This window comes from Megalobrama amblycephala, linkage group LG8, assembly GCF_018812025.1.
Source record: "Megalobrama amblycephala isolate DHTTF-2021 linkage group LG8, ASM1881202v1, whole genome shotgun sequence".
NCBI classification, from domain to species: domain Eukaryota; kingdom Metazoa; phylum Chordata; class Actinopteri; order Cypriniformes; family Xenocyprididae; genus Megalobrama; species Megalobrama amblycephala.
In genome coordinates, this window is record NC_063051.1 from 17,374,484 (window position 1) to 17,400,899 (window position 26,416).

Consider the following 26,416-nt stretch of genomic DNA (forward strand, 5'->3'; position numbering starts at 1 on the left):
TTCACTCACTCGGCTGGGCCAACAGCCATGTCCGTCATTGCTTTGGAGGAAGGTGATGACACACTAGAGTTTGAAAACAAAGCTCCTCAGCAACAATTACACGTGCTTACAATAAAGTATAAGCATGGTTTATTGACCACAAGCTTCAGCCAAGTCAATTTTTAGCAGAATTACAACAGCACTAAAGATCAAAAACTGAATGAATGTCTTTGAGCTTTTAATACCCTGTCTGCCCGGTGTGATTGCAAGCGACTTTGCTTCCCACCTTGCCTTCAGCCCAAGCTGATAGATGTAAAGTGTAGGGAACAGGCAGCAACTCACACCAACACCTTTCTGGAGCTGCCCTCACACCGGCGCGCCTGCCATACGTCTTGAAAGAGTTAGCGTTGCCCACGCTCTGCTATCACGCTGAAGTACAGAGGGTGATGAAGACAGGTGAATCCACCCTGCTTGTTTTGCTTGATGTTGGAAGTACAGCAGCAAAGCATGCGTTCGAGGCTTTCTGCTGTCTTCTTCTATGAAATATTCATATCTGTCTGCATTAGCATTAGCAAGCTACTAATTGAGTTCTGTGTATTCAGACATGATTAACTGGCTGGCATTCCTCAAAGGAGAGACCCAATTAGATAGCACTTGCATGAATTGCCTTGCAACTTCCTTCTTCGCGCTGTTATCCCTGTTTGTGTGTGTGCTTGTGTTGCATGCGTGTATCTACTGAGTTGGTTACAGCACTTGATTTTCATTACTTGCGTGTTGCTCTTGTAATATAGGTGTAACCAGACAGAAAACATGACTGTTTGAAGCCTGTTTGGTAGCATTCTTTATCTCAGTCAAACTTGCATCACTTCCTTCAAGGGAGGAAAATATGTCACCCCAAGCTGACCTGATGAAGTGTTACTTCAAGTGTTGCCTGCTGCATTTTGGCTCTGTTATAAGATGGATCTGGAGCCATATGTCCAGAGCGGTCAAATTCTACTTCCGAGCTGATGTTAAGGCATGCAGACAGCATGAGGAAAGTTTATGAGGACAATGCAGAGGAGCAGGCAAGGTTCCCAGGTCCAGAACAATTTGTCCAGAACAATTCATTTGTTCAAATATATATATGAAACCAACATGAATATAATTCTGAATTAATTTTACTTTTCTTTATCAAGGACATTGACTCTTTTACTTAAATTTACTCTGACAAATGGATTAATAGACATGCGAGTATGATTTTAAATTTAGATTTTTCAGAATTAAAATGAATTCCACACACACACACAAAAAGATCTTTAAGAAATGCTGAGATATTTTACAGTTACACAGAAACCTTCTGAGGTAACTGCCATAGTGAAGTCAGTACAGGATTGTCTCTGAAATGTAATGGCGGGGTGTTGTCTTGGGAAAAGACGTTGAGAGTTCTTGGCTCAGTGCCTCTGCATTCATATCCAATCCCCTGTAGCTCTCTTTCCTTTAACTCTCTTTATTTAAGTAGCTCAAAAGATTGTTTCCCTGAACGCCTCGCAGTCCCAGGGATCCAAAGCAGCAGTTTGGTTTTAGTCTGGTTTTCAGTCCGCTCAATGCTAAGGACCTTCTGTCGACCCATTACCATTTATCAAGACCAGTTAATGCTAGAGCCTCAAAGTTGTCCTCGTTCTCTTAAACCATGTATCTATATGTCTGTACTGTTAATTTAAATTTGCTTAGTTTTTTTAAAAATATGATCAAAATTGTGCAATTATTCGTGTCTCCTGACCTGTACTTAAAGGCCAAGCCACACTTACCTAGATGTCTGTGTGTTATGTATATTAGTCAAGTAGTTAATTTAAATATTTTTTTTTTTAAATTACAGCCCTAGTAATTTTACATACATCTGAAGGAATGTGAGTTCTTTAGTCAATGATTAATCTATTCAGAGCATCCAACTGACTTCTGACCTCTCAGCTACAGTAAGAAATGTCTTGGTTTTTTCTGATGATCTTGATTTTCACAATCCTCTGAGTGATTTAGTTTGGGCATCTGTATATTATCATATTGTAGAGTGTTACTCTAATGTGAAGTTTTCATAAATAAATACATAATTTTGCTGCTGACAGACAATCAAAAAGTTTTATGTGAAATTCTAATATTATATATTTATGATGACTCGGGGCAATGCTCAAGAATTAAGTATAAAAGTCCTTTTTGGTTTTAAAACTATTTAGATTTCAGAAGCAATTTAGATGATGTTTCTATGGTAAATGCAGTTGGCAGAGTGACATTGAAGGGTATGCAGGTGTTTTAATATTCTGTGCAAAACAAATCCATGCCACCAAGCTAACTGAGAATCATGTAAAATTGATAAAGCCTCTTATCAAAGAAGACATCCAGTAACTTCAGAGTGTTTTGCTTAAATTCACATTGAGCGCTGTGAATTGGCAGTTGATGGTTACAGTATACACAGACCTCATGTGATTTACCTTCATATATCTCGGTTTTAGTTCCTCATATTTCTCCTTCTTTAAATCAATCCAGACAGATTGGCTTGTTTTATTTAGACCAGTCTTCGAATAATATTTGTGAAATTCAAGGCTGATTGTGTCACTTTTTAGTCATTCTTATGGACTGAAGGTCCGCTCCACACTATTGTCCAGCACTATGAGAAGTTCTCCTGCTACAGAATTGTGTGTTGTGTTTGCATCCATGAAAAGAAGAGTGCCTGGAAGAAAGAGAGAGTGTTGGAGCACTTTGTCAGGAAATTGAAAAAGCAACAAGGGAAAGAAGAGGCTACAATTGACTTCAGTGCTCTCCACTCACCCTTTCGTTCAGAAAGAGGCTGTCTGACCTAAATTCATTTTACCTCATCTGCCTAGACGTTTGTTTAGCCTTCTGGGCAAACACTTAGAGAAATGTATGAAGCTGAAAAAAAGAGGAATATATGTGAATATATTACATTCTAACAGGAGAAGAGTAAACTGAGAGCATGAGTAGACGTCTAGTGCCCTCTAGTGGCTCTCCAAGCCATTATTCTTCCACCAGTGAAGCCATTAGTGGTGCTCTGCGCAGATTTTCCTAAACCATCTTTGAAAGTTATTACCGGACACTAAATCCACAGCATGTAAATCAAAACTGCTTTGACGTCAACATAAAAGCTGCATAAAAATGAAAAGCTGTGCCGGGGAAGAGAGGTCTGACTGACCCAGACTTCACTGTCACAGGGTTTCTACGATGACACTGGCACAACATATTCTGTGAAATCTGCTCTGAAGTGTGAAAACAGACTGTTTTTGAATGTTTCTTCAGAAAACTGTAAGCAGCGGGGTTCAAGTCCTTTAGAAAAGGGCAAAGACTCAGGTTAAACATTTGACTATGTTCCTAAAGGCTATATATACACAGACTGCCTGTCTTCCTATATTTTTCCCTCCCCCTCTTCCTTGCCTCAGAGTTATGAGACAAGCCTCAAGGGTTCTCAGCAGCAAGCTTATTAAAGGCTTTATCCGTTTCCAGGATTTGCAGAGGATTGTGGCACGGACATTGTTTGTACACAAGTGTTGCTCTGGGAAATGATGTTAATTTCTGTTATACTCACAGAAATGAGACAAATTAGACACTGGTGTACCTATGGCCTTTTTGAGCCTTGAGGATCCCTTAGAAGTCAGTCTTCTCTGACACTGATCTAAAGCCAAGTTGATCTAGGAATGATTAGCGGAACGTGGGAGCTAAGGGCCAAGTCCTTTGACCCTCTCCTCAGCTTGCTGGTGAACCGGGAGCATGGGAAATGATCCCAGTGCATAGGCAGTGCAAACAGGATTTGATACATGGGACTCTTTCCAGTAAATTCTGTCCATGCAGCTGAAAACTCTATATACTACAGATCTGTTCCAAAACCAAGTGAGCTGCCTTCTAAGGCTGCTTCCTAATGTCATAAGTGACAGATTTGGAACTGTACAGTACATTGGCAGGAACACCATGTGTCACATAACCGCCATATCTCACACAAAGCACACGGGAGACTCTCAGTTGATTTGAATAGTTTGATATTACCATGTTGCTAAGGCTAACAGTGCAGTACTAACATAACCACAAAAAAAGGCTAGCCCACACCAATATCAAATATCGTTATCAATACGTTTTAGTATTTAATCAAATATTTGAATCAAACATTTTTCTTACATCCGCCATCTTGGATAAATTTTAGATTGGCTTGGGGTGTACGATATAATCTACAATTGTTGCTTTAATGATTTGCAAGCTGACATTAGAGTATTTCACTCACTTTGCAAAAAAAAATAAATAAAAAAAAACACCTTGAGAGTTCACGCTTTTACTGTTATATAGAACACAGTTAGAATTTCATAGATTTTATTTGATTGGTAACAGCCCTAAAGTGCCATATTATTCTAATTGCCGATTAATTATTAAATGTAAGAATTTGAAAATGTAAAAAAAAAAGGGGGAAAAATGTGCCTGTAAATAAATTTAAGGGGGCAATGATCACCCCTTAACGAAAATGTTACTTTCTGTCACCGATGTGAACTAAGAACCACACAGAATGTGAATTATCTGAAAACCTTTGGCAGTCACCTTTGTCCACATCAGGACTAAACCAGCCTAAACCAATGCAAAAAAAAACAAAAACAAAAAAAGTCAACGACAATTTGACGATATTTTGCTATCAACAAAATCCCAGAAAATAAAGATACATTTTTGTCAATATTGCACTCCCTTAGTGTGAGCAGATATCCAAGATCATACCCACAGGACTGTCAGCTCTAATCATCAGGGCTCATTGGCGCGGAAAAAATGTGATGGCTTACAGTGTTGCCACACATGCACATAGGCATGGAAGTCTGTGTTTGAAAACAGTACTGAGTGGCTGTGCCAAAGAAACAGGCAGCCAAAGAGGACAGCTGTAGCCTGGAGTACTCACACATACTGAGATGTGTCTGGGCCACCGAATCCCGAATGGAGAAATCCAGGAAATATTTGTGCATCATAGCCTCTCATGCGAAAACAGTCTCACACATGCTTTCAAAGAGAAAGTCATCCTATAATTGATCACACACAGATGATTTCACCATCCTTTGCTGTAATTGCTTGGCTGGAGGGGAGGGAGGGGGGATAGAAGATTCTTTTATATGAAATATCGAAATAACAAATCCAGGGCTCGGGGTGGACATTAAGAAGAGGAATGTGAGCGAAAAGTCATCAGCTGGCCAGCGGCCCGGTATCCGTGGCTGAGGAAAAGCCTGCAGTCATCAGAAAGTGGACGTATTTACTGCTTCGCCTCTCGCAGAACGAAAGCGAGAGTGAAAAATGACTTTGTTTGTGAATCAGAGAGTAGCTAATCAGATCTCACTTTCATTCCATTGCTCACTATATATACTTTATATCAGAACCTTCCCGCATTTCCTCAGGCATTGAGGACAGAGATACACTTGTGACAACCATTTGGATGCCCACATTATCCTGAAGGAATCCATTACATGTTGATAGATTATGGATTTAAAAGGGTCTGTTCACCCAAAATGTAAATTCTGTCATCATTTACTCACCCTTGTCTTGTTCCAAACCTGTTTGACTCTTGCGAAAAACTCCAAAGTAGTTATCTGTCAGAATACCTAAGCTGCTCTTTTCCATACAATGAGAGTTAAAGGGATAGTTCACCCAAAAGTATGATGACCGAGAGAGCTCAATGTGCTGAAACTGAAGAAAACCCATGCAAATAGAAAAAAAAACACCAGCAAATTAAGAAATCAGTTTGACAACGCATGTGCTGCAAATACCCACGGCGCAACCAAATGCAGAAACGCGCTGCAAATACTCACAACGCACATATGATCAGGATGTTAAAATCAACAAAAATCCTCACCTTTCAGGTGTTCAACAACACCACTGACGAGTAGACATTGAACAATAAGGGGTCCCAGCCAGGTTCGTCACTTGTTGGGGTCCCCTTGAAACATTTCCATTGTGGTCTTTGCTATTTGCAGTGTGTTTCTGTATTTGGTTGCGTTGTGAGTATTTCATAAAGACGTGTTTTGTCCGTCATTCGAATGGCCGCATCTGAGGCTTTAAGTGCATCACATTACGTTTTCATCAACTTATGTGTTATAAAGTGTTTTTGTAGCTATGTGGGTGCTCAGTTTTTTCTGCCATTTGGGCAATATCTCATGATACACAAGATGAAGTGCTAGGCACAGGCTACTTAAAGGATTAGTTCACTTTGAAATGAAAATTAGCCCAAGCTTTACTCACCCTCAAGCCATCCTAGGTGTATATGACTTTCTTCTTTCTGATGAACACAATCTGAGAAATATTAATAAATATCCTGACGCATCTGAGCTTTAGTCAACAGGGTTCACGAGTATGAGCTGAATAAAGTTCTTCCATCCACATCTATCCATTATAAACACGTACTCCACACAGCTCCGAGGGGTTAATAAAGGCCTTCTGAAGTGAAGCGATGCCTTTGTGTAAAAAATATATATCCATATTTAACAAGTTATGAAGTAAAATATCTAGCTTCCGCCAGACCGCCTTCCGTATTCAAGTTATGAAGAAAGTGTAAACTGGAGTCGCATCAGTTAAGCTTTTTTCGTAAGCTGAATAGGGAAGGCGTATGATATAAAGTAAGCTTTGTGAACTGCAAGAGTTTTTTTTTTTTTTTTTTTTTTTTTTTTTACACTTTTTTTACACTTACACTTTTTTGGGGGGGTAATTTCTATTTGAAAGTGAACTAATCCTTTAAGACAGTTCTGGCTACGACTCGACGACAAATGCTAGACTAAAGGCACGTTTACACCAGTGGACAATAACTATAATGATAAAGATATAGTTCTAAAAATCAGTTTAAATATAAAAGAATAGCAGAGTCCACACCACAACTACAGTGATAACAGCACATAGTTTATGTTGTTAGAATCACTTTCAGAATGATTTGTCCCAGCTTATGAATGATAAAAACAATGATAGCCAATCAGAATCCACCATACTTTAAATAAACTGGAGCATTTAAAGCGGCAAACGACATAACAGCTATGTGCACTAGCAATAAACAAAAATATATTGTCTGCTGGTGTAGACGCTAATATAGTTATCGTTATAGTTATCTTTATAGTTATTGTTCTTGATGTGAACAGGCCTCAAGACACTCTTCTTCTTCGCTATTCAAATACATAAAACATTAGCCTTTATATATATATATATATATATATATATATATATATATATATATATATATATATATATATATATATATATATATATATATATATACTACCGTTCAAAAGTTTGGGGTCAGTAAGATTTTTTTAATGTTTTAAAAGAAGTATCTTCTGCTCACCAAGCCTGCATTTATTTGATTAAAAATACAAACAAAAACAGTAATATTGTGAAATCGTCTCAGGTTACGTATGTAACCATAGTTCCCTGAGAACAGGGAACGAGACTCTGCGTTGAACAGAACGCATTGGGGAACCGTCACGTGACCCAGGTGTCGAAAGCACTATCCAACAACTCCAATTGCTATTGGCCGGCGACAGCCTATGACGTCATACGGCGCGACCCGGATGTATAAAGGGAGCGCCTGGAGAGACAGTCACTATCTTATCGTCTTGAGGGACTGTTCTGAAGGCAGGCAACCTGAAGCATGGCAAAGGAACGCAGAGTCTCGTTCCCTGTTCTCAGGGAACTATGGTTACATACGTAACCTGAGACGTTCCCTTTCGAAGGGAACTCCACTCTGCGTTGAACAGAACGCATTGGGGAACGATATACCCACGCCGCCATGCTGGAGGGGAGTGCCTGCCAAAAAATATGGCTGAGGCAAAGACCTCAAGGCAGTTCTCAAACTGTCCAGCAACTCCCCCTCGGGTCACACCAGGCTGTCAGTGACAGCATTCCCTTTGGCCAACAGCCCAAGCTGACCTTCCCACAGGCTTCTACCTTTCTCTTTTAACAAATAGAGCCTAGAGAAACGCTAAGGCGTTTCTTGTGAGAAAAGTGGTTCCTTTAAGGGAATGTGGCCAAGGAACCAAAGGGAACCTCGGCCAGTCACTCATGAGGGGAGCAAGGTCACCCTCATTGCCACCAGGGAGGCCGACCTGGTCTTCTCAGGGAACAGACTCAGTTCAGGCCAACCCTGTCTGAATACAGAGCCTCTAAAATGCATTCTTCCGGAAGATAGTAGGTAAGAGTGACTGCAGAAAGGCAGAAACCAGCTCAGACCCACGCGTAGAGACAGGCATCCTGGAGAGCAGAACTCAGCTGAGTGCTATGAACCCTCATATCGAGGGGAGATAATCCGCTCAACCTAGGATCTACCCAGTGCTTAATTAACGCACTGAGGAGGCTGTGCGCTGAAAACCCTGAAAAGGGGAGCACAAACCAGCCTGGGGCTGACGCTTAAGACAGGGCCTGGTCAAGGCCGAACCATCATAATCAGCTTAGGGAGCTAAGCACTATTACAAACCCCAAGGGGAAGCACAGAGCTCACCTAACAGGTAGACTATGCCAAGAGCACAAACTCATGGAGGCCTGAGAGGGGCTACAACATGACAACAGTTCTATATACATAAAGACAGAAGTAAACTTCAGAAAGAGGCCTGTTTCTGGTAAAGCCATTCTGAACATCTGTCTAAGCCGGCGGCAGACAGACAACTTCCATGGCAGCAATAGAAAGCTGCACAGTGCTCTTATGATAATCCACCCAACACAATCCGACGAGCAGTGTACTCAGTAAAAGCACCTTTTACTCTTTAAGCAAGAGTAACCTCAACAGACACGTGGCATCAGCTCGTGGCAGTGTTTAGGTCCCAAGCCTGGTAAACAGCCCGCAAAAGAGGGGGTTGAATCTACCACTTGGGCCCCTGGCCAGCGAAAGTGTATAGAAATAGTTCTCAGAGAGAAATACACCTAAACAAACACTAGTGTATCCAAAAAGGGCGGCCCGCAGGCTTAGCATCCTTCAGGACACACGGCGTAAGTCTCGTGGCCGTTTCCAGGAGCACAAAGATCCAACCTAAGCGCTAGGTGGCTCTTAGCTCAACTAGAATCATCGACTCAGAGGCAACAATAGGTTAAACCAACCCTCAGTAAGGTTTCACTACTGACATCTCATCCAGAGCCGCACAGAAAAACACAATCTGTGCCAACGTGCAAACTAAAAAGGAGGCCTGAAGTGGCCTGCCGATCCAGTGACACGTGGCTTCAGCTCGTGAATTCCCAGGGAACCAAGCTTACAGGGAACCAGCTCTAACCCACTAACTATGGGAAGCCAACTGCTACCTGTGCTAGGCTACACTTTCCAAACAGGCAAAGTACCCTAAGTTCTTGTGACTAAGGGGAACCAATACAACCAACATGGTCTAAGAGAGGCTAATTAAGCCTACCACCTCAAACAAACATGCTGCAGGGCCTGAAGCAGTGTAATAAACATTCCAACAGGCAATGTACCCTAAACATGTGACTAAAGGGAACCAAACAAAGCCAACGTGGTCTAAGGGAGGCTATAAGGCCTACTAACTCAAACAAACACATGGCAGGGCCTGTGGTAGTGTACATATGTGAGCAAACCGTGATCAGTTAATCAGCATGACAACTGCTAACTAGAGGGAGGCTAAATAACATAAAGCCTACAATCCGAGTTATATGCAATATAACCGCTAACAAGATCACCAGGGAGCTAAAAATAGATACCAACTTTCCTCAAAAAGTGGTTCTAACTACCCTGAGTATGCAATCCAACAGGTGATGCACTCAGTGACACAAATACACCTCTTAACTGGGGAATATGTAGTCACCATCCTCTCAAATAGAGGCCGCTTTAAAGCAAAAAGGGGCCTACTATTAAGAGAACAGGTGCTAATCTGTGGCAGCATACGCTCACATATATATATATATATATATATATGTAGGGCAAAAATCTAGAACTCAAAGTAACATAAAACTTTGTAATACATGCCTTTTAAAAGGAAAAAACATTCCCATACAGATCCTCAAATCTGTTCCAAGCCTAGAAGACGAAAGGCTAAAAACTAGCATCGTCCAATCAAACTTGATAAATACAAATATCAAGTGGCTCAGAGGAATTCATTTCCCTTAGCACGAAAGTTCTAGGAAGTGGGGCCTAGCAAACCTGCATAACTTGCATAACTGCATAACTGCATAACTACGCAAAGATAAGGGCCTACCACCTGAGAGACAGCATCAGGGAGTCAAAACAGTCTACGACCTAGCTGTTAATCTCACAATTGCGCCTACACAAGCAAGGGGATAATGGCATACGGCCTAACAACTCCCTCGGGAGGAGGCCAGAACTAGGAACTATACAACCTAATCAGGGATAGTAAACATAAGGTTATGTAAATAACAAACCAAACCTAGCTCTAGCCTAGCCGCTAAGCTACGGGCCTTCTTGGAAGGCCACAAGCCTAGTGAAGCCTGGGCTTCACCTCTAAATCTCATGGATAAGAGAAAGAAAGTGAAGCTCACAAGCAAACAATGTCAGGCGGCCGATAAAGGCCGACCTAAACATCTATATATTAGCTGAAGTGACAAGTACTATCAACTTCAGTATGCCAAAAACGCCCTAATTTTCCTGACTACATGCTCAGAAAAATATACAGGAAATAAGGTCTTATTTTAAATGAATAAAATATAGACCCTCCTGCAGCTCAAAAACCAAAAACTCCTAATGTTCCTTTTTACATAAAAGGATGGAATCTTAAGGTTCTTTAAGCTAAAAGATCCTCTTACTATCAAACAGAAACAGCGGGCTGATAGAAACAATGACTATGGGCCCAGCCATCAGTCTGACCACAAGAAGCATCTGAGCATGACATATGCTTATACATATACACACAGGAGGTGGAAGAAGAAGAGGAGAGGGTAGCTATAAAGCGCCCTATCTAGCTGGGAGATTGATCACAAACGCAACAGTGTTTACAATCGATCACCCGTCTCACTCGCTCTTCCTCCCCCTCCCGTCTGTCTGGGTTCAGATACAAATCTGAATGGCTAGGGGTTTTTCCATTCCTCACCGATCTCAAAAGCGGAGATCAGAACGGAATGGAAAGTATGGAAGCTGCCGTATTACTGGACAGAAAGGAACCGCTCGCCGAACCGTCCGCGCGCGGCCCCTTTCTTAACGCGCCCTCCCGGCAGCCGCAGCCCGACGAGAAGCGCGTCCCAAACACACAGCAGCTCGCATACACCCGCCAGAGGAGCGCTCGCCGCCGGACGCGATGACGTCAAACACGAACGTCATCGTCATCCGGGTGCTCTCGCCAGCCCCAGGGAAGTTGAGAGAATAAAACTTTCTCAAACTTCCCAACGAGCTCCTCCGCAAGCCCTATGATTGCAGCCACCGTTAAGCCTTAGCACAAACAGGGGCCAGAACCACCAGGCAGAGATGCAGACAGCTCTTCCCTCAGGAAGAGTACCAACGAGAACAGAGTAAACAACAGACAGACACACAGCAGTGCCCTCAAACACTGTGTATGCGTGCTCCTCTCCAGACAGAAAACGCTCAGAAAAATATGTATATCAAGTGTCAAACCTTGGGACACGGATAAACACACTGTCATGAACGTTTGTAAGGTATATATAGAAAACCCTACCGGAGTCTTATGGTATAGATGCAATCAGACAGAACAGGACCGAAAGACGAAAAAGATAGTGACTATCTCTCCAGGCGCTCCCTTTATACATCCGGGTCGCGCCGTATGACGTCATAGGCTGTCGCCGGCCAATAGCAATTGGAGTTGTTGGATAGTGCTTTCGACACCTGGGTCACGTGACGGTTCCCCAATGCGTTCTGTTCAACGCAGAGTGGAGTTCCCTTCGAAAGGGAAATTATTCCAATTTAAACAACTGTTTTCTATGTCAATTTACAGTAAAGTGTAATTTATTCCTGTGATCAAAGCTGAATTTTCAGCATCATTACTCCAGTCTTCAGTGTCACATGATCCTTCAAAAATCAATCTAATATGATGATTTGATGCTCAAGAAACATTTATGATTATTATCAATGATTATTATCAATTATCAATGACCCCAAACTTTTGAACGGTAGTGTGTGTGTATATATATATATATATATATATATATATATATATATATATATAGTGTTTCTTGAGAAAAGTTGAGTTTTAGTCATTAGATCTTTTTAATACATTTCATTGTTTAAATATTTGCAAAACCCACAGAAAGACGTAGAGGGTGATGGACAGTAATCATTTTTGAAAAAAATTAAAATGACAAAATATGGAGATACAAGGTTCCAGCCCGACAGCAACTATATGGCTGCTCAATTCACATAGAAATGGATTTACAATATTGTTATGAAATTTTTGAAGCATCACAATGATTCAGTTTTCAAGGTTTCCTGAAAAACCTTTTCCTGGTTTTTCAGGAAAAGGTTTCAATAAAAAAATATTGTGTTATATAATGTCCAGGAAAAAACAGCTTGGACACTTTGCTAAATATCTAATTTGTTTTCAGTGAAAGAAAATAAAAGTCAAATAGGTTTGGAATGACATGAGAGTGAGTAATTGATGACAGAATTGTCATTTCTGGTTGAAGTATCCTTCTAAGAGTGAGTGTGCTTGAGTTTGTGAGATGGTTTCTGCAATGAAAAAGAATAAAAAATAGCCCTTTTCCTCCGTGTCTTATTTATATGTCTTACTTATATTTCTTATCACTGTAAATCAAGCATATCTTTACTTTTATTTAAGGTTGAAGGTTATTCCAACTGCCAAGCCATGTCTCTCACTATCAGAGCTTAAATTATATGCTGATATGAATCTATCTCAGTTGATTTTTTCCCCCACAGTTTGCTTTGGCTGAGCTTGTACGTTATGTAAGATCTTTGTTTCTCTGTGTTTGATTTTAGAACACCCTGGAGACCTGCAACATATGTAGTAAGCCCATAATGGAGCGTATCCTGCGGGCGACTGGGAAGGCCTATCATCCCCAGTGCTTCACCTGTGTGGTCTGCCATCGGAGTCTGGATGGCATTCCTTTTACCGTGGACGCTTCCAACCATATCCATTGCATCGAAGACTTCCACAAGTATGACCAGACACACAAACATGCTTGATTCTTCCACATGCTAAATTCAGGACCAATGTAAAGACATGGGACCATCTGTCCTTTACATACTTTTTACACTGCTCTGTGGAATACTTGATTCTGATTGGTCAATTATGGCATCCAGCAGTATGTTATCCCCGATAACAACCGATAAAAACACAGTCTCATCCGGGTAACTGAAGTCGGCGCTATATGCTTGCTAGGAATGTTTTTTCTTTGCGGAAGTTTTGTGTTTGGTGAGCTAATAAAATATTAAAACTCAAATCAATATTTTGCGTACAATTTTTTAATAATGTCATCCGGGTATCGCGGACACTCTCTCGTTTCATACAAACGCAGCTGCTGCCATTTTGACGACTGTTTTGTACACTGTAATGGATTATAAGATAATAAAAAGGTAAAATTCTAAAACAGTTTAATCTCAGATCAATATCTTTTATCCCCATAATTATAAAAGTGGTGAAATGCCGTGTAATAAGTGGTATGACTGTATTTGTCCGTCTAGTTTGAACCTGTCATTCGCTAGCAACTGCTTTCTTCATGGAAGCTTTGCTTTTAAAAAGCTAATAAAATATTTCAACTCAAGTTAATATTTTGCATCTAATTATTTACTTATGTAGCAAGTAGCTTTGTAATAAGCGGGATAATGTACATCCAGCCAATTATCGCGGAATAAATGGATGTACACTATCCCTTACTTAACATGTCATGTTTCATTATCTTACTTACTTAAACCTACACAGCTCCATCAGGGTTCAAATATCCCTTTCAAAACCATTTATCACCTTATTTGCAGGTAATTTATGTCTTTTAAATAGACTGTTCAGTACTGTCACCATATTGAAAGCAGCTTTTTTGTATGTATTAAGGAACTGAAAGGTTTCAGAGGCAATCCGTGATTGTGAGAATGTGATCACAACAGAAATGCTATTGTGTCGAGGAACAGTTGTGCCGTACCTGGACTGTACTCATTGTTACTATTGTGGTTTAATTAGGCCACCATCTGCTGAACTTCCTCCTTTTTGCTTTTTGTTGGTAAAACCCAATGAAGAAGTTGAATCACCTGACTGCTTTTTTCTTTGTGTACACACCCTCACCGCCTCTCTGTTATCTCTGTTCCTGTCCTATGTTCTCAAATTGCTGAACACACTAATGCATTTATTGTGGAGCTTTCTAAAACATTTGTGTCTTTGAAAACAGTTCAGCTGTATAGTAATATTGGTTTATTGATGGCTGATGGTCTGTCCACTTGGATTAGAGTAATATTTTATACACCGCTTTCCAATATATAAATGGGATAGAACTGTAATAAGTATTGATTTATTTTTAAAGAATGAGTTCACCAAAAAATGTCATTCCCATTCAGTCAGTCACGTTCGACGTTACTTCAATACTGATGTAATGGGGTCTCGCCATTATGTCAGTATCAATGTAACGTCTCCGTTCCCTCCTTCAAGGAATGGGGGTTACAATTGTAACCAGTCAGTCGCATTCATCATTATTACGTCAATATTGAGCAGAGAACTTTTTGCTACGAAGGGCCAAAAATCTAATTTGATTGAGGGCTGTGAGCGGAAAATAATTGCTGCATTTTATTGAACTACACTACCATTCAAAAGTTTAACTTTCTCTTACACTCACTAAGGGCTGCATTTATTTGATCAAAAATACAGTAAAATCTGTAATATTGTGAAATATTAGTACAATTTAAAATGTTTTCTATTTGAATATTATTTTGAAAATGTAATTTATTCCTGTGATGGCAAAGCTAAATTTTCAGCAGCCGTTACTCCAGTCTTCAGTGTCACATGATCATTCAGAAATCATTCTAAAATGCAGATTTGGCGTTTAAGAAACTTTGCTTATTATGAATGTTGAAAAAAGTAGTGATGCTTAATTTTTTTGTGGAACTGTGACATATTTATTCAGGATTTTTTGATGAATAGACTTTTCAAAAGAACAGCCTTTATTTGAAATCTTTTTCCTTTATTGTCACTTTTGATCAATTGAACGTGTCCTTGTTGAACAAAATCTTACTGACCCCAAACTTTTGAACAGTAGTGTATATTAAGCATTTTGTTTTATATCAAATGTCATAACGGGCCAACGTTGGGCATCTCTGTCCTCAGGATTATTTTGTCATAATCTCTCTCTCTCTCTATTTTCCCCCTCCCTTTTTCCAGGAAATTTGCCCCTCGTTGCTCTGTGTGTAAAGAGCCCATAATGCCATCACCTGGCCAGGAGGAGACCGTGCGTATTGTGGCCTTAGATCGTGACTTCCACGTGCAGTGTTATCGTTGTGAGGTGAGTGAAAGCACTTGGGTGTGGCAACAAATATCTTTGTACACAATTTTTGTTAATATACTATTTCGTGTGTGTGCTCAACATAGGACTGCGGCTGCCTTCTCTCTGAGGGGGACAACCAGGGTTGCTACCCTCTGGATGGCCATGTTCTCTGCAAAAACTGCAACACCAGTCGCATCCAGGCCCTCACTGCCAAGGCTACAACTGACCTCTGAGTCACACACATACGTACATGCAGGTCCTTAATACCCCTGCATTCATCAAATCCTGAGAAACACCATATCCTGTCACATCACTGCACACAAATATTTATGCCCTGACAAATGCACATGTACACATAAAGCTGTCATTCCACTTAAGGGGCCATGACTTGTCTTGTCGCTCATGCACCACACACTGTGCCTTTTATTAAAATTGCACTCATTTATTCTGTCCAAACGTTTTTATTAGCAGATATGTATTCATAAAGTTCCGCTACAGCTGCTTATATGCACCTAAACAAGGTAGGCCTTAACATATAGACAAGACTGTTAGATTCTAACTCGGATGTTCACAGAGCTGCAAAAAAGAAGTCCTGTTTATTTGGGAAGTGGGTCGTTGAGAAAACCCTCATAGAACATCATAGAATCTACCTCTAAAAAGGGACCATGCTCTCTGATCGCTAGGAATTTCAGTATGTATCCGACCTTCGGCTTTTATTTTATTTTTGATCTCTACATCATATTTCTACACTTTTAAATAGAGCTACAGTACTAGTTATACATAAAGTCACACAAGTACACTTTCACTGCAATGGCTTTATCAGATAACGCAGATACAAAAATACTTGGAAGTTTTAATTACGCATCGTTCAAACATGGCTATGTAGCTTTTAAACCTCCTTACGAAATTGGAGATTTCATGTTTGCTAAGGTACACAAGATATGCTGGTATATATAGTACAACCTGGACCTTGACCTTGACTCATGCATCACACCTGCTACACCAGCATGTACATCAGCATACAGGTGTGTGTTTGTGAATGCATAGCCTTTCCATTTACATTTCTGAATTCACCCTTTGATATGAAAGTTACCAAAGAGCTACATTTACTTTCTCTGGGACAGCGTGTATGTATATTATTGTATGCTTATGAAATCTAATGGGAAGAGTATTTTATCCTTTAAGGACTGTGAATGACCTTCAGTAGCTCAGAAGCCTTAATACATTGTGGTTCATTCAGTGCGGTTTCCTGTTTCTTCCTCAGTGTACCGCTTCAATTCAAGTGAATTTAGTAAGAAATATTTACGCTTGGATTTTTTTTTTTCTTTTTTTTTTTTTGTGGTTTGGTGTTTTTTTGTTGTGCTCAGTTATCGCATTTATTTGTATATCATGAGTAAAAAAAATGGTGAAAAGGTATAGGGATAAAAATGTATGTATTTTCAGATATGCACAGTGAATTGTGCAATAATGTCACAGCAGAATGAGAACTATTTGGTATTAATTTAAAATTATCAGAGGAAAAACTGTCAGATTAGGTTTAAAGTGTGACAATCAGGGCTGAAAGGATGTTATATTTTATCTAATTTGATCTAAGACTTTAAGGGCTGATGAGAGACAGCCTGATGATTTTAAATTGTGAATTTATTGTAGTATTAGTTACGTAAGATAGAGATAGACACAAAAGTATTATTAAAAATAGGACAACCAGCTAGGAATAAGGAATATTTTCTTTCGTAATTTTGTGGATGATATAATTATGCAAATTTCTTCTTTGTTTTTGCATTGCCACTTTACCAAGAAGAATATGCAGACCTTTTTTTTTAATTAGACGAAAAAGTGTTCGAGCTGTTCTTAAAGCTACAGTGCACACAGTTTTGAGAAAATCTGAAATTTTGTATGTATATCTACAGAGTGCCATTATAAATTTTGAGGTTTAGAGAGTTAACACCTCAGGAAATTTCCTGTCATATCAGTGTGCTGCAGTGATGCCCCAGGCAACTTCCCCTCTGGTTGAAGGGTAAATTCAGATGTGAAAGTCATGATATATATGCAAACCAGATATAAATACCCGGTCACATGCCCCTCTTGATTTATTATGGCAGTTTGTGGAGTTTTCAAGTGTGTCAAATAAAATGCGCTGTAGCTTTAAGCAATAAAAGCTTCATTAGTGCTTCAGTGCTTCAGCCTATACCTCCTTTTCTTAGTACCTTCTCTATATGTGCCTTTTCCAGATTGTGTGAAACTGAGGTGGTGTTGTTTGAGCACAAACACAGCTGTGGCTTGTGGCTGATGTTGTGTGTTGAGGGATATGATGTTTGAATGCTCTGTTTTGTTTTTGTTGTGTTTTTTTTCCTGTTCACACTACCTAGAGGCTATGCATGTTTGCTACTTGAACTGATCTTTATTTCCAGTTTTTATATAGAAAGACCAAATATTTTAAGACTTAATTATACATTAAGTGTATTATGTCTTTAAAAACATTAAGAGTGTTATTGGAAAGAGAATTATTACTATATTACTTGGCACTATTAGGTTGTCCTTCCTTTCTTTTGCTTTACTACTTATTCCCAAAACCCATCTCAAGTTCTTTTTATTCAGATTTATTTGATTTGAATTGTATTGTATTACTCATTTGAGTTGTTCAAGTTGATTTGTTCTGTTCAAGTATTTGATCAGGATGCAATTCAAAACACATTGTACTTAGTTTCCCATTTGTGACCATTACAGTAGCAATAACTTGATGATTATATGAAACTGTTGTTGCAGAAAATGCTGAATACCAGCATTAAAGTGCCTTGAAATACATGGTATAGGACTGGTGGTAAGAATATTTGAGCTGCCAGAGGGTACTTTGATGTTTTTTTTCTTTTCTTTTCTTTTTTTTTCTTTCATGAAGAAATGATAACGTGAAATAACCTAATCTGTGCTCTAGTGACAATCTAAGTATGTACTTGGATTCTGTTCATACACTCTGTTTTTCACATAGAACTTCCTCTATAATTAATAAACCTTTTGAAAAACTCCATAGTTTTCTTCTGTTGTCAGTTATGTTTTTCTCCATGTATAATTATGAATGTGTGTGTGTGTGTGTGTGTATATATATATATACACATACATACACACACACACACACACATATTTAATATGTGTGTGTGTGTGTGTGTGTGTGTGTGCGTGTGTGTGCGTGTGTGTGTGATGCTGCTTTTAATTCATGTTTTAGCTCTTTGCAGAGTTTGGCAGATTTCCCTGGTAACAGAAACAGATTTTCATTGTACTCTTTGGCCACTCTACAGGATAATTTATCAAGCTGCTTGCTGGTATTAGTGGTACTGTACATACAGAACATACTTGCATAGCTACTTTAGGTGGCATTTGAAAGACAATGAGCACAATCACAATTTAGAAGAGCTCAAAGTCCTACTGTCTGAGAACATTTTTCTCTTTTCTTGCTTAGATATTTAATCAGTGAGATATAAAGTGGGTTGTGATGCTGGAATGAGGCTGAAGGAGTTGTTAAAATAATTTAAGAGACTAAAAAAAAATATTTTTGGGGCCCTGTGAGTCCCTGCTTGATTTAATCCTTCAATTTGTCATCCTGTGTTCCAGGAACTCACAATTTTTTTTATTCTTTCCAGATTGCTAAATTGGAGCAGCACATCCATAATATTGGAGTTGAAAGCGATCCCGGAGGAATGCAAAAAAAAAAAAAAAAAAAAAAAAAAATTAGTAATAGTTTAAAAGAAACAAATAGTTCGAAACAGTCCAATATTCACTTGCATGTTTGTTTCTTTTTTATTTTAGGCAGAAATTACAGCCTTTGACGGTAATATTTGGGTCTTTAGAGACCACCTCATGCCATGACCTTCAAATAATATTATGGTATTATCGCTTTAGGATTGGGGTCACAGTGCAACAGTATTTGATCAAATCACTCAATTCTATATATTATTTGCAGTGTATATCTGTGACCTCTCATTTTCCTCTCTAAGCATGTGATTTAGAAAAGAAGATAAGGTTATTATGGAACAACATTGTTTATTTCCCTTTGTATTGGAAGTTTATCCTAATAGTAATATTAAAGAGAGAGAGAAACGTGTGTATGTGTGTGTATTTGTGTACCTCTTAGCTCTCTTTGTGTGTTTGTTCCCTTCAGGGACCCAGTGTAAGACTTGGTTTTACTGCACTCTAATCTGCTGTTTACAAACAAATTGATGAGTGTGTGTCCCTCTGGCTAACATGATGTGGCTGCTAATCTGTGTGTTTGTGTAAGCATGTTTGTATGAGTGCATGTAAAAGAAAAAGCCAGGAGGGTCCCTCCAGGAGCCAGCTATGGCATTTTTGAATGTCTGATTCTAAAACTCAGGAAGTGGGAAGAGCATAAGAACACAGTAATGAGCCACAATCGTGCATGATCTGGCTCGCTAAGCTTTGCTCCTTTGAACAAAACAGTTGTTGGGTCAGATTTACATAACATTACAATGTAGGTCGACATTGTTGTCTTGGTCGTTTAATGCGCTCTGAGCTTGCTGTCATCGTTAGCTTTCAAACAAATCGCCCCTAGTGGTGTGCTCGATTTGGAGGCCTGATTTTGCGGGTCCCTGGTTTAAATGAGAGATGTGATGTAATGGCTGAGTCAACTGAGCCCTAAAGGTGATTTCAGGGAGCTAAGCTTTTGAGGTATATTTAAAGGTGAAATTTTTCATCCTTTCAATTCCAATTAGGCATAACATTATGACCACTGACAGGTGAAGTGAATAACACTGATTATCTCTTCATCACGGCACCTGTTAGTGGATGGGATATATTAGGCAGCAAGTGAACATTTTGTCCTCAAAGTTGATGTGTTAGAAGTTGGAAAAATGGGCAAGCGTAAGGATTTGAGCGAGTTTGACAAAGGACAAATTGTGATGGCTAGACGACTGGGTCTGAGCATCTCCAAAACTGCAGCTCTTGTGGGGTGTTCCCGGTCTGCAGTGTTCAGTATCTATCAAAAGTGGTTCAAGGTAGGAACAGTGGTGAACAGGCGACAGGGTCATGAGCGGCCAAGGCATAATTGATGCACGTGGGTAGCATGGCCCGTGTGGTCCGATCCAACAGACGAGCTACTGTAGCTCAAATTGCTCAGGAAGTTAATGCTGGTTCTGATAGAAAGGTGTCAGAATACACAGTACATCGCAGTTTGTTGCGTATGGGGCTGCATAGCCGCAGACCAGTCAGGGTGCCCATGCTGACCCCGTCCACCGTCTAAAGCACCAGCAGTGGGCAATGGAAGAAGGTGGCCTGGTCTGATGAATCAGGTTTTCTTTTACATAATGTGGATGGCCAAGTGCGTGTGAACCGCTTACCTGGGGAACGCATAGCACCAGGATGTACTATGGGAAGAAGGCAAGCCGGCAGAGGCATTGTGATGCTTTGGGTAATGTTCTGCTGGGGAACCTTGGGTCCTGCCATTGATGTGGATGTTACTTTGACACACACCACCTACCTAAGCATTGTTGCATACCATGTACAGCCTTTCATGGAAACAGTGTTCCCTGGTGGCTGTGGCCTCTTTCACGTCGCTCAAATTGCTCAAGAAGTTAATGCTGATTCTGATAGAAAGGTGTCAGAATACACAGTGCAGCGGTGTTTGTTGCGTATGGGGCTGCATAGCCGCAAACCAGTCAGGGTGCCCATGCTGACCCCTGTCCACCGCCAAAAGCACCAACAATGGGCATGTGAGCATCAGAACTGGACCACGGACCAATGGAAGAAGGTGGCCTGGTCTGATGAATCTCATTTTCTTTTACTACACGTGGATAGCTGGGTGCATGTGTGTCACTTACCTTGGGAACACATGGCACCAGGATGCACTGTGGGAAAAAGGCAAGCCTGCGGAGGCAGTGTGTTGCTTTGGGCAATGTTCTGCTGGGAAACCGTGGGTCCTGCAGACCATGTACGCCCTTTCATGGAAACGGTATTCCCTGATGGCTGTGGCCTCTTTCAGCAGGATAATGTGCCCTGCCACAAAGCAAAAATGGTTCAGGAATGGTTTGAGGAGCACAACAACAAGTTTGAGGTGTTGACTTGGCCTCCAAATTCCCCAGATCTCAATCCAATCGAGTATCTGAACAAACAAGTCTGATGCATGGAGGCCCCTCCTCGCAACTTACAGTCGCAACTTACGTCATTGTGGAATATAGTGACACTTTGGTATATAAATTATAAAAGATATAGACACCTTGCATAATAAAGAAGCAATGTGAGATAAAAAGTTGCAATTATGATAAACAAAGTTGGAGCTACAATATAAAAAGAAGCATTGCGTCACAAAGTCAAAGTTGTGATATATTTATATTGTGTATTGTGCAAAGTCACACTTTGAGATAAAAATTGCAATCGCAAGAAATAAAGTCATGATTCAAAGATACATTGCACAATAAAATGTCACATTGTCAAACACTGAGATATAGCCGCAATTGTGATATAAAGTCAACTTGCAAGATAAAAAGTTACAATGTGATCTATGAAGTTGGAATTAAGACAAAGTTGCAGTTGCAAAAAATGAAGCATTGTGAGAAAGTCACATTGTGAGATATAAAATCATATTGTGCATCACATCATCACAATAAAAATTCACAAGTGAAAGATTGTAGATGTTGCAGGATTAAGTCACATTGTAAGGTGAAACAAGCTTCCATACTATTGCCCTCTAGTCTATGCTGGATGAAAGCTGAGAGAAATGCAGACTGCAGGGTATGGAAGCAAAAGGAAGAGCGAAGTAAAGGGCACAAACTGTTTTCTGTGTAAATAACGTGCAAAGACACTCAGAGAACGTCAAAACATGGAGGCCAATGTTGGGGCAGCCTGTCACCACAATTCACTATCATGCGTCGCCCAGAGGGGTCAGTCACGCTGTGATGCATTCTTAGTGTGTGTGTGTGTCTATTCAGATGAAGTATTTTTTGCTAAAGTTCCTTAACACATGACACCATCACATTCACTGGATAAATAGAAAGCTCTAGCCTTGGACTTCAAGCAATGCTCAACACTGACAGATTCCTGGAGTGTCGTTAAGAGAAGTGATGTCTCCTGATAACATTAGAATGCATGTGTTCAGGCCAGCAAAGAGATTCACATACTTTTTCCAGCTGTTTGGTGGAGGCGAGCTGAGGTCAGCTTGAGCATGTTCACAGTCTGAATTAAAATTCCTCGAGTTACAACGTGGAAGATTATATATATACGTTTTGTATATAGCCGCACATCTGTAAAGCTATCCCTATCAGTGGATATATCAAAAACACATTGTTGCATTTTGTTTTGTGATTCACTAGATATCTTTCCATCCACCTATTTTTATGTGCATTTTGGGATATTGCATAAAAAAACGGTGGATGGAAACAGCTGTTACAAATCCTCATGTTTCTGTGACCTAGTTTCCCCATTCTGTTCATTAGGTCATTTGATTCACCTGTGTCTAATTATCCCATCACCTTGTTAAGTTCCCTTTGTTTGCTACATGTATTTAAGCCCGGTGTTCATTCTCATTCCTCGTCCGTTCTCGTCTATGTAAGGTTGTGTTATTTCTACATGTGTTCATTAAAGTCTGTATTCATCTACTCACCTTCGTTTTGCCTGGTGTTTGCTACCAACTGTGACAGAATAACGGACCGATACCGATATGGACTTACCGGCTGTCCAGCTGCTATACATCGATCCAGGAGCAGCAGTCCCTCGAGACCCACACCCAAAGGTTTTTAGATCTGGAACATCCCGGACGCAACTCTGAGTGTTTTTTTTCTACATAAGCCTCAGCGCAAAAACAAGAGCTCGTCTGCCTGGTGTGGGTCCTCGGGGGAATTTTGCCGAGTACGTGGAGTGGATGCTGGTGAACTGTGATTCTCCATTCACCATCGACATCGCTGAAGAAGTCACCAGCCCCGCTCCCCATCCAGAGTTCAGCCTGCCTTCACCCAGTGACACGGACAAGCCAGAGCCCACCGCAGATGGAGGTAATCAGCCTGCCGCGAGAAACAAGCCGGAGTTGACAAGGGGGACCGAGCTTCACATCGCCTCAGAACAGGAGTCCCGAGGACGGATGTCTGACCAGGTGTGTGAGCCGGCAACAACGTGCGCCATCGTGGGAGTCCTCGTGGAGTTCGAGGGGATGGAGTGGAGCCCCACCCACACTCCCACCACAGAGGGTGACTTGGATTTGTTTTCTTTTTATGAGGACTGTATTAAATAGGAGGATTCCCTGTGTCTCCTTTCCCCGCTGGTTCCGTCCAGCCCCGAACTGTCCGTATCCCCGCTGGTCCCGTCCAGCCTAGAACTGCCCGTCTCCCCGCTGGTTCCGTCCAGCCCTGAGTCTCCTGTGTTCCCTCCCAGCCTCCCTCTCCCACCTCCTCTCTTGCTGCCATTCAGTTCCTCTGCCCAGTCGCCGCTGTCTCACGCTGGCACCTCAGTTTCTCCTCTACCAGTCCTCTGTGGTGTGGATCTACCTCGGGCCAGCCGTTCAGCAGCGCCGTCTGGATGCCTGGGCCCCTTAGCTCCGCCTCTTGCCTCCGATCCAGTCTCTCCACCTCGGCTCATCGTCCAAACTCCTCTGCCATGGCTCCTCCCCCCCTCGGCTCCGCCTGGGACCATCGGCCATTCGGCTACACCGGGCTCCCTCGAACCTCCGGCTACACCTTGGTCGGACATCGCCACGCCTTCGCCACGGACTTACGAGTTGTCTGCTATGCAACGCCTCTCCACCCCTATGGCTCCGTCTGGCTCCGCCCTCCCTCCAGTTCCGCCTTGGTCCTCTGTCGCTCCGGTTCCACCTCAGACCTCTGGCACCCCAGCTCCTCCTCAAGGTATCACTGTCACGCCTCCCTCGCGGCCTCTGAAGCCTGCGGCGTTGTGCCTGGTCGTCGGCCATCCATCTGCGCTCTGGGCTCCTTCTCCATCAGCTTCGTCTCCATCAGTCATCCCCACAGTTTCGTCGAGGAGTTTTACACCATGGCTCCTCCCTCGACTCCGCCGTGGATCACCATCCTGGCTGAACTCTCCATCTACTCGTCCTGCTCCTGGTCTCCCCCTGGCTCCTCCCACCCTCCACGCCCCCTTGGACTATGTTTTCTGTTCCCTGGACTTTTTTTTTTTTTTTACTCTGCCCTCCTCCAGAACCCCCACCCTCCCTCAGTTGGACTCTTACGGCGCGAGGACACGCCTATCCGGGAGGGGGCGAACTGTTACAAATCCTCATGTTTCTGTGACCTAGTTTCCCCATTCTTTTTATTAGTTCATTTGATTCACCTGTGTCTAATTATCCCATCACGTTAAGTTCCCTTTGTTTGCACATGTATTTAAGCCCTGTGTTCATCCTCATTCCTCATCCGTTCTCGTCTATGTAAGGTTGTGTTATTTCTACGTGTGTTCATTAAAGCCTGTATTCATCTACTTACCTTTGTTTTGCCTGGTGTTTGCTACCAACTGTGACAACAGCAAGATGCGCATAAGTTCTAAAAATGTGCATGAAAATGTATGCAAATAAGTCAGATAAATTTTGTATGCAATACGAAAACAGGTGTATATACTACGATGAAAACACTTTTACCGAATAAATTCTTTCACACGCATCAAAAAAGACGTGATTTTGTGATTGGATGGCATAACTGGACCAACCAGCGGACCGATCTCATTGTACAGCATCTGAAATGCTGTTTTGGTCATTCTGAAATGCCTGAGCAAAGTCTGTTATCAAAGTGGTTTGGTATAATTCTCTCTCAGAAACACCTCACACAACTACTTTTGCAAACACCAGGCATCTGAATGCAAGATAACAAGACAGACTTTATTGCATTTCGTCTACACGCTTTAAGGCACTAGTAATTTATTATATACAAAAATTATTATATACAGTAGGGGTGTGACGAGACCGGTATCTCACGAGACGAGACTCGAGATTGAGTTCACGCGATGAGACAAGATGGCGAAATACATGACTAGAAAAAATATTCTGCAGGTGTATTTGAAATGTTTTAACTAATCATCTTGTAATGAATGTCATTTCAGTTCTACTTTCTGAGACTGAATTATCATCTGCAGTAAAAGACAACAATACTCAAGTACTGTAAAAGGTTTTGCTACTAACTCAACTGACTGACTTCTCTTCTGTATGATTTCAGTCTCTTCAAACCTTACTGTACATGATTTGTACTGTATTCATCGGGGAGCCGCTGTCAAATGCGGGGAATTGAAATCACGTTTGAATGCGCGCTCGCGTTTACTTTCACTTTCAACGGTCGCGCGTACTCTGTGAATATGGAGCGGCGGCGACCGTTATCCGACTGAATTAAATGTTTTTTTTTTTTTTTTTTTTTAAATACAAAGCAAAACGACAGTGGAGGCATAATGTAAACGTAGCGGTGGCATATTCATCACGAGACTACTTTTCGCCTCGACGAGAAATCTCGTCAAAGTTTAGTCTCGCGAGATCTCGTGGCGCCAGATCTCGTGCCACGAGATCTCATCACACCCCTAATATACAGTGGCCTCTACTTCCGTACTTCCATTTTTCTTAGTGATATTTAACGCCAGTTTATCAGGAAGTGACGATTTTGTTCTCTTCGACTCACTGGATGGAAACAGTGCTTTATTCGCAAATGTTTTATGTGATATTCCAAATTTGCACACAATTTAAATTCGCAACTTTGTATGGAAACAGCTACTGAAGCATAGCGAGATGGAGCTGTGCTGATCTAGACAACAGTGTCGCTCTAGGAAAATATGTTGTATCTACCAGGGTCCACCAGTAACTACAGGGAAGAAAAGTTCTTAATGTAATGAACTTTAAAGGTTTTTGGAGTGAATACACTCACTAAATGGAAATGGAACGTGTGTACTGGCAAAAACAAAAACTTGGACACACAGAAAATGGAATGTATTGAAAAACAAACCGCCAATAATCAAAATTCTGTTTCAGACCACTTTGTCCCAATTTAAACCCTGTTTATACACACATAAACACTTTCATTAACAGATGCACCATATCGGTCTCCCATCTGTGAGCTCCATAACATGTTGTTGTTTGTAGTAACAAAATGTTCTT

The 26,416-nt window shown here is 41.0% G+C and overlaps 1 protein-coding gene across 6 annotated transcripts in view; it reads left to right on the forward strand.

Moving 5' to 3' along the window:
- The window catches only part of LOC125273912 (LIM domain containing preferred translocation partner in lipoma), a 278,126-nt gene extending 259,759 nt beyond the window's left edge, over positions 1-18,367 (forward strand). For all 6 annotated transcript variants that reach the window (XM_048199720.1, XM_048199723.1, XM_048199721.1 and 3 more), the window contains 3 exons: positions 12,857-13,035; positions 15,240-15,360; positions 15,447-18,367. In XM_048199720.1, coding sequence (XP_048055677.1) covers positions 12,857-13,035; positions 15,240-15,360; positions 15,447-15,575 — 429 coding nt within the window. In that variant the 3' untranslated portion in view covers positions 15,576-18,367. The remainder of the gene's footprint in view (positions 1-12,856; positions 13,036-15,239; positions 15,361-15,446) is intronic.
- The last annotated feature ends 8,049 nt before the right edge of the window (positions 18,368-26,416 follow it).